We start from the raw sequence: 12,983 nt of genomic DNA, 5'->3' as shown, positions 1-12,983 counted from the left end.
GGAGGAAGTGACGTCAGGGTCACCTTTCACACGACAGGGCGCGCAGGCGGTGGGGGCGCGGCTCGGCGGCCCGGTGCATTCTGGGAGTTGTAGTTCGGGGGGGGCGGGATGCCGACACCGCGCGGCAGTGGGCGGCGCCGCCGTGAGGACCCGCGGCCGGGGCGGGCCCGGGAGCGGGGCAGGCGGGCGGGCTGGCAGCCTCCCCGCGGGGACCGGCGGCTCTGGCGGTCACTTCGTGCCGCCTCGGGCCGGAGCAGCGCTGGGGGCCCCGGCGGCGGGCGGCCACCCCGCCCGGCAAGAGGGTTGGCGGCGGGAGCGGCCGTCGCGGCCGGCTGGCGCCCGCTGGACGGCGGCGGGGTGGCGGCCTCGGCTGTTCCGCCCCTGGGAGGGGCGCGGCTGCTGCCCGGCGGTGAGGGGGAGGCGGGGAATCCGCCGCTGGGCCTCAGCGCCGTCGTTGTTCCCAGGCCGCGAGTCGGCGCGTTCACCGGTTTGAGGAACGAGCCAGGTCGTGCCAATGACCGGCCTGACAAGGTGCCGGCAACGCTTGTCTGCCCTTACTGCCAGCTCAGGCCGAACGGACACACGGGTGCGTTCTGGTGGCTGAAGGAACGCGCGCCTGTCTCCTCTCCGAACGCGCTCTGCAGCGTTACGTTGCTGCGGCTTCTGCGAGTGACTGTCTTCCTTCGGGCAACCTGCCACAACGCTCCGGCAGCCAGGCGGTGGCGGGGCCCGGGAGCACGCACAGCCCCAGCCCTCGCAGACGGGAACCGGCCCTCGGGGGCTTCTCTTCAGCTCCCCGCGCTGAACCAGCCCCTCCGTTACACGGCCACGCTTACGTGCGGGGCGCGCGCACCGTGGTGTTCCCCGTTCGTAATGTAAATTGAGTGGCACTTGAAATGAGCGTCACGACGTGGTGTCAAAAGCTGCACGGAACTGCCGCCCAGCAAGGCTGGCGTTCCTCCCCGTGGCGCCCGGCTCTGCCCCTCTAGCGCCGGGTCCCCACCGCTGGAGGCGAAAATGGCGGAGCAGCACCTGAGGGCTCCGGCAGAGCGGCTGGGTTACTGGGCTGAGGCGCCTTAGGAGAGGGTGATGAGTGAGCGGCCCTGGCTGCAGCCCGCCCCTCGGCTATCCTGCCTGAGCGCTGGCAACGTGAACCGCAAGCTTCTCTTCTAGGCCAGAGTCTTCAGGGGCATCCCTAGTCAGCCAGGCTTCGTGTGTTGTCACCAGATGAAAACGTATTCATCCAAGTAAACCAGTATAATAATTTAACTTGTCAAAACAGACACAATGATCATGCCCTTGACAGCCTCTGTGTCACTCATGACAACAGAAGAGCTGCTGCGTGCAATGGCTGTACGTTCTCATGAGCTTGCCCATGTAATTCCCATGATGAGCTTGGTTATGAACTCCATCACTTCTCCCCGGTGCCAGATCTACACGATTGCTTTTGCCGTGTTCGTCTGCCACTAAAAGGGTAAATGCCTGTGAAGTTAAGGCAGCCATTCAGAAGTCCTACAACATCAAACAAAACGTAAATAATAGGCATTCAGTCAAGTCCAAACTAATTTTTATATACTCTTTAAAACATAAACTCCTGAGACTCTGCGCAGTGTTTTATAATACAGTAATACAAGAAAGTTTTATCAATAGTGATGGTTTGTAATTTAATATAAATAAGTTTGAAGTCAAATTTACGTCCCTTTTAGTTCCTCATGTTATTGCTTAATGGCCATGCCAATGTAACAATACTATTGTTCTTGTTAGTAGGGCTGCTCAGACAATTGTTTTCCATCTAGGAGTTGTCTGCCACACCCATTCTTGTTTTCTGGTACACGACAGGACATGAGGAATGTTGATGCCTCCTGCATTTAAAAAGTATAAAGGTTTGCTTTAAACCATTACAGTTCTAATGTTCCGTTGAAGAACTCTATCTCCAATAGCTTGCAATTCAAATTGAAATATTGCTAAAGTTACTGCTGTGGACCAAAATACAACACAAGAATGAAAAATTTCCATTCCAGCACCTTCTACCTATCCAGACAAGGTTACTGGTTTGCTTATTTTTCATTAATTTATGTTTTTTTCTGACCATTTGCCTTTTTTCCCATGGGATTTTCCACAGTGGTTCTTTCTTCACTTTTTTCCTATGGCTTCACCCTTCTAATTGTACTGTCAGATTAGATGGGAGCTTTTAAATGAATGGTTCATAATTCGTCCTAATAGCTTTTCAAATATAAAATTGGACTGATTGAGCTATAATTTTTCAGGTTCTCCATTTCCTCTCTAGAGACAGGTGTGGTGTTTCCCAGCACCACCTCTAGGATTTCTGAGCTATGTTACAAAACAATACAATTTAGTTTTAAGTCTCTAAATAACCTGGTTTATAGCGCATTTTATTTACAGGAGGAAAAAATTGTTAAACATCCAAATGATCTTTATCCGTATCTCTAGTTCAATATGTATTAGCCATTTGTATGGCTAAAAATTCCCTGTATTTTTTTCCTTTTCCAGAATCACCTCAGTGACACTCTGGAGAAATCTGTGTCCGTGAAGATAACCTGACAAAGCCTTCTGAACACAACATTCAGCTGAGCTTGAGAATACTACCAAAGAGTACAGATGTTCTCCTCCAGCTCTGGGCTTCTCATGGCAGTGTTGAAGAAGGCAGAAAACATCCAGCCAGACTGAGTGTTGGTTGCCTTTCCCAGGGAGAGCTGTGAAGGAGCAAATGGACAAAAATGAATACTAAACTGATCATAGAAAAGTGTGAATCATGCATTTCCCTTCTTCAATAAAGAAAACCCCTCTTGTCTGAAGAAGTGAAGGAATTAATAAACTGCAGGTGTGAAAGCAAGAATTCAGAAGGTGTGCTTACGTGCAGGATTGAGTAGATAACTATTTTCCAAAAGCAGTTGATTCAGATTATAAATGAAGGCCAAAATGGACCATCGGCTTATCTAGCGCAAGGCTATCCACCTAGCAGCCTGTGACCTACACCCAGCTTGCTGGAGAGTTCTGACTGGCTCCCCAAATAGTTTTGAGAGCTGCTAGTGCAACCATACACGCCCAGATCTCCCACCACACTATTCCACATCAGGACCAAATGATTCACCCAGGGAGGTGCAGAATTCAGATAGCTACAATGTGGCCTTTTCTGGCCTCTTCTATTAAAACAAGTCTTAGGAAACCAACTGCTCATTCCTGTAGTGATATCAATCATTTGCAAGAAATCTTCTCTCTATCAGACGACTCAGCATGTCTCCACTGCACAATGACTGGTTCTGTGCATGAAAGGGCTTTACTGTCATGCCTAGAGCAAGCCAGATGTGTGTTATTACGCAAGAGAAAAACATTTCCATAGAGCCCCTTTGACAGGTATGCCTAGGGAAACAATGTCAGTGACTGTTCATAAAGTTTTAAAGGCAAATAAATATGGGTTGTGCCTCTGACAGAGAGCTGTTCTGTTAATCCTCCTCATCTCTTTACTGTTTCAAGAGGGAAGGGAAGATATGAGGAGTTAATGAAAGTCAGAACGATAGTGGTAACTGTAAAATGCAATGCTTGAAAACTGCAATGTGCTGAATTGTGAATTGATGTTAAAAATCCTTAAACCTTACATCTGTGACACAAAGATGTCAGCTTGTTCCTCTGTTATATTTATATTCTCAGAGGAAATGCACAGCTAGGACATGTGTTTATATCTACTCAGCATTATCTGCTGCCCTACAAGCTCCACACCAAATCTTACCTACTGTGTGCAAGTTTCCTATTTTTGTGACCCCACAAAGATCAGCTGACTAGTAAAATCAGGGAGATCAGTGTCTGGTGAACACTGCAAGAGAAAGTAGTTGAATTCTAGCATTCTTATCCAAATATTTTCTTTTATATTATTTTAAATATCTGGAAGAAGAAGCAACTCTAAGAACTTAGTGTCTTTCATCAGTTTCATAAACCATAGTGATTTGGCTTCTGCAGAATTATGAGAAGCATGCCTAAAATAACTGTATAGTGGCTTAGTGCTTAAATAACAGTAGGTGTTGAGTACTTTGCTGTTTTTTCCTCTTATCCCAGAATATAGAATCATAGAATTATAGAATCATAGGATGGTTTGGAAGGGTCCTTTAAAGACCATCTAGTCCATGTCCCAGTATAAATTCAGCAGGCCTTGGCTAGGTCAGTACTTGTTTGGGAAACCTCTTAAGGAAAACCTCTGTTAAAAAGTTACCTGTGTTAATTGTTAAGATAAATTTATACCATGACATTTTTGTATGGGTATGCATTGTGCACCATAAGTAGAAATAACATACATAGACATTGTTTATAAAGATTTTGTATGTGTAGATATTATGTCTTCAGAGGTAACCCACATTTTCACAAGAAAATCTTATGTATTTGCAAATCCGATTTGCAAAAATGTTTTTGTTTTGTGGTTTTTTTGATAAGCAACAGTGAACATAGCACATCAGGACATGAAATGTGGTGATTTTTCTAGCTCTCTTTGATAATCCATGGAAATCTAGAGAGTCTGGAAAGGATTAAAGCTAAACTGGCAGAAAAGGTTTTGACCTAGCCCACTATCAGTGCTGCAGTTCCATGTATTATACATGCAGAAACATTAACAGATAATTTTAGATTATTCCTCCTTTCAGGCCATGTAATCTTCCTAGAAAATCATAGACCTATGGACTGTATCATTGCTGGGAGAAATTACGTCTGACTGATAGGTTCATATAATGTTCACTATAGATGAAAGTTTACTTCAGAACCTGGAGACAATCAGGGAAACATTCCACATGCAATTAAGATATTAAGAGCAATACAAAGTTAGAACGTTGGGCAACCTAGAAATAATTCTTCCCAGTATCTAGGGGAAGATTTTTTTCCTTCAAGAACTTTTTTCTTTCTAGCACAGCCTTCCATCTGTCAAGAGCATCTTCCATCCGTGCAAGACCATGTGTGCTATGTGGCACATTGACTGTAACTGTGCCGATGATAACAGCAACTTAAGTACTCCTTTTGCAGACACACAGATGGCGCAGCTACCAAAGCACGTGTGCTACTGAAAGAGCATCCGGCCTCTGTCTGCTCTGTTATTTAAGTTCTCAAGACCAGCCTCATGCACGATCCACACTGTGAGCCTCAAACGGTGCTTGAGCCGCTGACTGCACAATGACTTGCCTGAACAACAGAGAATGAAGTCCTACATTTGGCTTCAGGACAACCAGATATCTGAAATCCTGCATGATCCTTTAATTATATATTTCATAATTTACCTTGGGCACATGTCTGTGTTAAGAATCAACAAAAATTTTATCATTAACTTAAAACATTTACAAGTAAGACATCACAAGGTCTTTGCAAAAAGGGGAATATAATTAAAAAGCCCTTATTGTTAATTATTACTGTTACTGCAGTCATGGGATCACTTAGGCATTTAGTTTTCTGGTCTGTCTCTCCTTCTGAATGCCTGCTAGCTGTGTTGGAAAGAATGTTCTGCAGCTTTCTTGCCATGATTTTTAAAGTGCTACAAGTTTTTTTCACTTCGCGTTCATATTTTGTTTCCTCTTCTTGAGCTGTTACAGGAAATCTGGCAATGATCATGATGCAGGATCAGCACAAATCCCTACTTTGTTTTTCTTCTTGTTTCTTTTTTTGCTGACAAGAAAAAGTTCAGAGAAATTCAGCTTGCATTTTAGAGGGCTGGATAAAAAGCTGACGGTCAAAGACAGGTATGGGAGCTGCTCAGATGTTCCACCATGAGACACTGACTCTGGGCTCGACTGGGGATACTCCCACCCCCTTAAATCCAATTCTTAAGACTGTTATATGCCTGATAAGTAGATAATAACTAGTAAATAATATAAGGCATACATGAGTAATATTTTGAACATGTCTTCCTGCCAGGAGACAGCCAGTAAAAAATGAAAATAGAGGTCAGCTAGAGATGAGGACTTAGGAAAGTAAAATGCAAACCTGGGACCCATCTCTCCTGTAGTTCTACAAGACGCCTTACAAACCAGCAGCTGTGCAAACCTCTGTTGAATGGAGAGATGTTGAGGCATGGTGTGATGACTATTTCTTGCCAGGACCAGGACTCACTTGCTTTTCAAGTTCCACAAGTCAAGCCAGTGCTTTTGGAACGGGATGAGGAGACTCAAAAGAGGGTATTGCTGTTACTGCCTGTAGTTAGAGAACATGATATGAAGCCTGTTCAGTGTGAATTCTCAGACAAGCCAAGAGGTCCATCCAAACACATGTGAACATATGAAATAATGGCAATTTCACAGAAGCAACCAATAGTGGCTGCTTGAATTTTTCAGGGCAGATTTTTCCGTGTCTTTGCTATTTGCAGTGATGTGGAGTAGTGTGATGGCTTGTGCAGGTGACTTCCAAAGGTGTCTTCAAACAAGATGTCATCGTACTTCTCTACTCTCACTTGGTTTTGTTTCAAACACTGAGTTGTTTCCTCTGTGTTGCATTCTGCACCCTTTGTTCTGGAATGCTATCACAGTTCCACTACTCTGAGTTTGACTTTTCCCTAGGAGAAAACTTGACTTTTACCTGGGAGACCAAAGCCATAGGAAAAATAGGAAGACTGCCAGTGTCAAGGTAGGGCTAATATGTTTGTCAGGTATAATCGTCTCCAATCTTTGCTGGCCCATGGTCAATGTAATACAGAAATAATATTCTGTATTCAAAATTTTACTTTGCCTTCATTGTTACCTTCAAGAACTGCATCTGTGGAAAATAAAATATAGGACTGTAATATCAGAAGATTGGGGACTTCTGTTATACATATTTCATCCAAAACACACAAAAAGAAATGTATGTTAGTTAATAATTATCCTTTTCAGCAAAAATGTGAACTCTTCAGGAGAATAGGAAATACTTGGAAATCTGAAGCTACTAATTGTCTTTCTATCTTTTTTTTTTTCACCAGTTAGTATGAATTTATGACAGCTACATTATATACTCTAGTATTAAAGCTATTCCAGTCTATTCAATCAATAAGCATTTAGTGCTTCCACAAGGTGTGCAGTTGTCCAGCTGACCATAGGCATACCCATTACATTCTGAGCGTGGGTGGCAGATACCAAGTAGCTATACATCAATAACTGGTACTGTAGCTGCTGAATGTTTTACAAAGTACTGTCTGCTGCGGGCACAACTTGTAAGCTGGTATGGCTTTGTTAACAGAAACCAAATCTAGGCAGGGGCTGAATGCTAGTCACTGTTGCTGACTCTTTAAATAATGGCACTGACAACAATAGGAAAGGTGTTCCTGTAAGATAGCTGCTATAAGTCCTCCTCGCATATCAAATTATGTTTCCTGATATAAATCAGATAAAGATCTGACTCTTCCAGACTTCCATCAGCTTTCAAAAAACAGAAGGAGGCAGTCAGTCTGTTCAGGATTAGATTGTTGCAAGCATATGTATCAGCACAGCCCTCCCTCTGCTTTTATAGAACACACTTAATGAACAGTTCAGTTCTTCCACCAGTCCTCAGAAGGTCAGTATTGCTTTACAGTATTTCTTTATCTACAGAGACCACTTGAGGTACTTAAGTTTGAAGTTCATTATGGTACCAGGGGGCCTCTTTTTTGTGAAAATAGTTTTTACTCATGGTGGGAGTAGATGGCTGTCAATCTCAGCTTCCTGTGTGCTGCAGCAGCAAAGTATATTTTGTTAAGTGAAAACTGTCACTTAGACCGATCTACTTCTGTATTTCATCTGCAAATTGTTTCAGCAGTTCCCAATTTGCTACTTAGAGTGCTTTGATACTGAGATGGCAGCTGCTTTTGAATGTCCAAGATGGACAGAACTGCAAAAAACAGTTGATTTAGCGAGTTATACCTTCATTACTGGTGCTGGTGGCACATTCACATACTCTGGCCTTAAGAAGGGCACACAAGGTTTTTTTCACAGTTCAGCATTCCAGGAGTATGCTACCTGAAAAGGAGTATTATCAACAATCAACCTTCAAGATCATGTATTTGAAGCCATAAGTATTCTAGTTTGTCAGACTCCATTTCATGTAAAACAATCTCCCATCTTGCACTCACTATCTGAATCTGTCCCTAAGCTCTCTTAACATCTCTTGCACATCATGATGTTTGCAGCCACTGCTGTACTCTCAGGAAAATAAAGCAACATAGAGCCACAAAAGAAATTTAACCAAAAATATGTCATCCATTTTTTAATCACAATTCAACAGTTCTTGAAAGAGAACTTTTTCATACAAATCCCTCTTACTCATTAGCTGGACCCAGTTTTCACTTCAGTTTTCATGTATTTTACAACCGATAAGCAAAGAACGGACTTGAACTTCCTGTGAGGTTCACTGTATATTGTCACTGAATCCCTTCCCTGGCTAGGGTTCAGTGCGGTGAACTATGCTTGGAAGACCTGTTACAAATCATTAACAAGAATTTGCTTGTACAGGTATTTCTGGTGAGAAGCCTTTAAAGTCACCTGGAATGAACTGCTGTGGATTTAGCTGATGAATCATTTTCCTCCACGTCTCCTAAGGAGAGTTATTGGGTATAAAGACTTTGATGGGAATTGTATGTATTGATGATGATACTTCTGAAGCTATGATTACAGTTACACCCTCTTGAAGACCTGATCTGTTCATGTAAAGAGAACTGTCTGAATACAGAAAAATCAAGGGTTTTGTTTAAATTTCTTTGTATTCATTGGTCCAGATCCTTAATCACTGTAGTTATGTGTTGACTCAGTTCACCGTACTGGAAAGCCTGAAGCTGCCTGCCAAATTCCTGGTGCAGCTGCATCGTTCCTGTAGAAGGAGGGATCGCTGATCATTGTGTAGGATATGAGATCCATATAGGAGATCTGTACAGATACCCTGCATTGCATGATTACATTTGCTTCTTCCTGATTTACTATCCCCAACACCAGGAGCCTAAGCAGAATCATACCGAACTGAAGGAATTTTCAGTTTTCTTCTATAGATCACAGGACCGCCAAGTATTACTAAATACACTGAAAAATACAAAAATACAGAAGATATCATACAGCTATGACATTCTTAACCACCTCTTGGGTATCATCAGGTAATTTGTCCTTTCTTCAAATGATAAGAGGACCATTGGTTTTAGGCCCACTGAGGTGACATGGGGAACTTGCAGGCTGAAAGAATGATTGCAGGATAAATGCAGAAAGTAAGCAGAGCCAATGAGGAACTCAGAATACATGCAGGTATTCAGCAACTAGGGTCAGTTTGCATTTGTAATCTGTGCAATGATTATGACTTAGGACACATCTGATAAAAAAAGATTTTCCTTGCTAATTACAGTGTGCTACAGATAGGTTCAATTAAAGATACTTCATTACTCTAATGGAATTTCCAAACAGAAAACAAAACATTTATCTACTAGATCAGAGCTCCTTTAAGCCCCCCTTTTTTTTTCACATAGACAATGTAAAAGGAAATGGCCTCAAGTTGCGCCAGGGGAGGTTTAGACTGGATATGAGGAAATTTTACTTCACTGAAAGGGTTGTCAAGCATTGGAACAGGCTGCCCAGGGAAGTGGTGGAGTTGCCATCCCTGGAGGTATTTAAAAGACGTTTGGATGAGGTGCTTAGGGACATGGTGTAGTGGTGGTCTTGGCAGTGTTAGGTTTATGGTTGGACTCGATGATCTTAAAGGTCTTTTCCAACCTGTGTGATTCTGTGTGATTCTGTGTATGTGTAATTGTGTATATTGGCTATTCCTTCCTTCACTGAAACAATCTCCAGGCCTATATCAGAGGATGTCAGCTTTTGTTGCTTCCTTTCAATTCTGAGAAGTATGCATTCAGTTATCTTGCACTGCTCTGGAGCTCACATGAGGGGAACACGAGACCAATATTGCACCACTATCCTTCTTTCTGGAGTTACTTTAACTAATGAACTGGTGGTTCTAATTATTTTGCTGAATTTACTTTACTTTATCTTCTTAGCCTTCACTTGAATTATCCTTTATTTACAGCATTTAACCAAGAGTTTAAGGCCTCATAAACAAATGGAAATTTGTTTATGTAAGCATTAAGTAAACCTCAACAGCCTGTTTTTGTTGCAATTTATTCCACTGAGTTGACACAGTTACACTGTTATAAAATGACAAGACATGAGAAGAATCAGTAGAGAGTGACGATCTACTAGTGGACTTTGAATTCACTGTTTGTGACATCCCTCAGTCACAAGAGCAAAACAGACACTGAAGTCCTAAGGTCTCATGATAGAGTTCGTGCTGCATCCGTGTTCTGCCTCTGTCCTCTCATTATTTGCACATGTTGCAAATCACTACAGCAGACGTCACCAGAATATAATTACTGACAGCCTCATAATTCCATGTCCATTTGAGATTTTTTTTAAAGAAATGTATACGTTACCAATCTAGACAACAGAAATAACAAACATCAGTTAATTTCCAAAGACACTGGTATTTCTGTGCTGTGATGCTTTGAAAAGTTTGAAACATGTCAAAAAAGGGGATCGTTTATGTTCAATAAGAAGGAAAGAGGGCTGTTATTTCCACCAGGACCATTATTTCACCCAAATAAGAAAGAAAGTGAGTAGAAACAGGATGATAATTATAAAAATTATTGTTTGAAACTGAAGACTTGTCCAAATTAGAGTTCATAACTGCCTCCTGCAGTGAGATTGGAACATACTCAACAACAAGAAAATACTTGCAGTGGAAAGCAAAATTAAGATTTAAGACAATTATTTCTTAGAAGCTATGAACAAAGGGCTACAGAAGCCTACTAATTCAAGGGGGCTTAATATAAGAAATTGAATGGTCAGACTCTTGGACTGTAAATTTAACAATTATTAACATCTTCATTCCACAGTTTGTAAAAAAAAGTGGAAGTGGATTTTTTTCCACTCAGAAAGGGTAATGCTTCAGACTGAAGTTTAAACATATTTAGGGTTTATACATTTCTAAAACAACTGAATTAGATCTATCTAACCCCGCAGCCAACATTATAATATTCCCTACCACTTGCTTTAAGACAGAGGAACTGTTTTCCTCAATAAATCTTGAGGCAGAACAATGACCTCAGGTAAGGTGAATGTCATAAAGCAAGATGCTTATGGCTTATCACTCTGAATGTTGTTAAGCTCTCCTTAATATTATAAGGTTATAATAAATAAAATGTAATATAGTAATAAATAATATCATAAATAGTTTTTATTGGCACAGTGATAATTGCTAACAACAGCTGCTTCTCATCTCTCTGTAAGGGAACTGAGGGTCTGCAGGTGTCTCTGCATACTATATGGAAGGAAATACTAACTTTTCAGTAGTGACCACTGTACAATTCCATCCTTAATGTGCTTTCCATAGCAAGGTAGCTGTTTTATAAGTTAGCTGCTTAAGCTCAGTTTACTCTGTCTGGACCCTTTATTCTTCAGTACTTGTGAGCTGCTAGTCTCAGCAGCACTCAGTGGTATTACATATAGCTTATAGGCTCGGCACTTGGCAGTCAAGCCTTATGCACATCCCTCTCTACAAAGCTAAAAAAGAAAGGGGAATGGAATATCGCTCTTTATTTGATTGTATCTCCACCTGTGTTGCAATAATTGGCAAGACACCAACTGTCAATCACTACTGAGCTGCTTTTTATTCCTCTCCCTATTAACAGATCTGTACCCGCTTCATTTATTTTTGGCTGCTTCAGTGATCATTTAGGAAATTGGACAGACATGATGCATATCAAATACTTACTTCCAGCCAACCTTGCAGGGCTTTATTAGCACTGAAAATCAACATGCTATTCTGAGGCACGAGGCCTAGCAAATAATCTATCGTTTGGAATAGTAAAGGACTTCGTCACAGTTATGAGGCCTTGGTCCCAACCTAGCAAGGAATACAAGGATGTGTTTCCCTAACAATATAAGGAATGTGAGCACATTCCACCTTTTAAAAAAAATTCAGTCTCAGTCTGATGTCTGTCTGTTTTCTGCACCATGTCCTCCAAGACTATTGAATAAAACTTCAATAGTATCTTCGTCCTTCTTTCCGTTGACTTGAGCATAGGACTTCTACAGGATAAACCCCAAAGTCAGCAGTTCCATTTCTTGCACCCAGCCAGAAGCATAAAGCTCATCTGTGCAGGAAACAGTCACAGGCCATAGAACTAAGCAATATAAATCTCACCACCTTAAACTCTGAGGGCACACCAAGTTTTTAAACATTTATTTCTCCATAAACACACATAATATGTACATTGAAGGAAATCAAACTCAGGCAAACTGCTGTCAAAATAAAACATGCCGTGCATAAACAATTATCTCGCTGAAGAAAGAGAGTAAGTAAAGAGTTTCACCTGCATGTCTGCAGATACCTCAGTGGTGACGGCATTAAGAGAACATAACAGAGTAATACGGAGTTAAGTGGCTATTGCCAGTTGGTAGAGCTTCACGGCTTTCATGTAGCTCCATTGATTTATATGGCTGAAGTTCTGGGCTCTAACCTTCAACAGACGTTGATAAACTGGCAGGTTCTACAGAAATAAGTTTTAAAGCCGAGTGACGTAATCCAGAGCAGGTGGGCAAAAGGAGCTCTGTACTGCACATGCCCTCAGACAGCGTACACCATTCTCTAAGGCAAATACCAGATAAAGCATATGAGAGAAAGACTTGCTAGCTCAGCATTTTTATAAATAGAGAAGTACCTTCCCCCCCTCACTGTGGTTACCACTGTGTTCAGAAAATAATGACTCTTTGGCCCACCCCCCTCCTCTGACTGTACCACTACCTCCAGCTGACTGGGGTGACTGACAAACTGCGTAACCTGGTATTCAAAGTCATTATGTTAAAAATACCTTCCCATTCTGCATGATAAATGGTTTCCACTTGGAATTAGTTAACGGAGAAAAATTTTGGCTACTTTTGCTAAAGGGGTTTGCTTTGCTTGCAAGGTTGTTCAGAATGAGCTCCCTGAACTTTGAACCGTATCTGCAAAGTGAGATA

The 12,983-nt window shown here is 41.9% G+C and overlaps 1 protein-coding gene across 5 annotated transcripts; it reads left to right on the top strand.

Moving 5' to 3' along the window:
* Positions 1–13: 13 nt before the first annotated feature.
* LOC142421859 (uncharacterized) lies at positions 14–12,980 on the top strand. 5 transcript variants are annotated; one of them, XR_012778986.1, is made up of 4 exons: positions 14–1,474; positions 2,512–3,375; positions 6,543–6,609; positions 12,932–12,980. XR_012778986.1 is itself a non-coding variant. In XM_075527007.1 (2 exons), exons 1-2 carry the CDS (start codon positions 109–111, stop codon positions 2,523–2,525), a joined length of 492 nt encoding a protein of 163 aa, XP_075383122.1. In that variant the 5' UTR covers positions 14–108; the 3' UTR covers positions 2,526–3,815. The 5 variants fall into 5 exon arrangements, 1 of the variants encoding a protein (XP_075383122.1); XR_012778987.1 differs by lacking the exons at positions 6,543–6,609; positions 12,932–12,980 and having other exon boundaries at positions 14–1,353; positions 2,512–3,815; XR_012778985.1 differs by lacking the exons at positions 6,543–6,609; positions 12,932–12,980 and having other exon boundaries at positions 2,512–3,815.
* The last annotated feature ends 3 nt before the right edge of the window (positions 12,981–12,983 follow it).

This window comes from Mycteria americana, chromosome Z (genome assembly GCF_035582795.1).
Source record: "Mycteria americana isolate JAX WOST 10 ecotype Jacksonville Zoo and Gardens chromosome Z, USCA_MyAme_1.0, whole genome shotgun sequence".
NCBI classification, from domain to species: Eukaryota; Metazoa; Chordata; class Aves; order Ciconiiformes; family Ciconiidae; genus Mycteria; species Mycteria americana.
Note: the sequence above shows the minus strand (reverse complement) of the source record. Positions and strands in the feature narration are given on the sequence as shown.

Coding starts and splice junctions, on each gene's coding strand:
- LOC142421859 (XM_075527007.1), top strand. CDS start 109: ATGCCGACACCGCGCGGCAGTGGGCGGCGCCGCCGTGAGGACCCGCGG.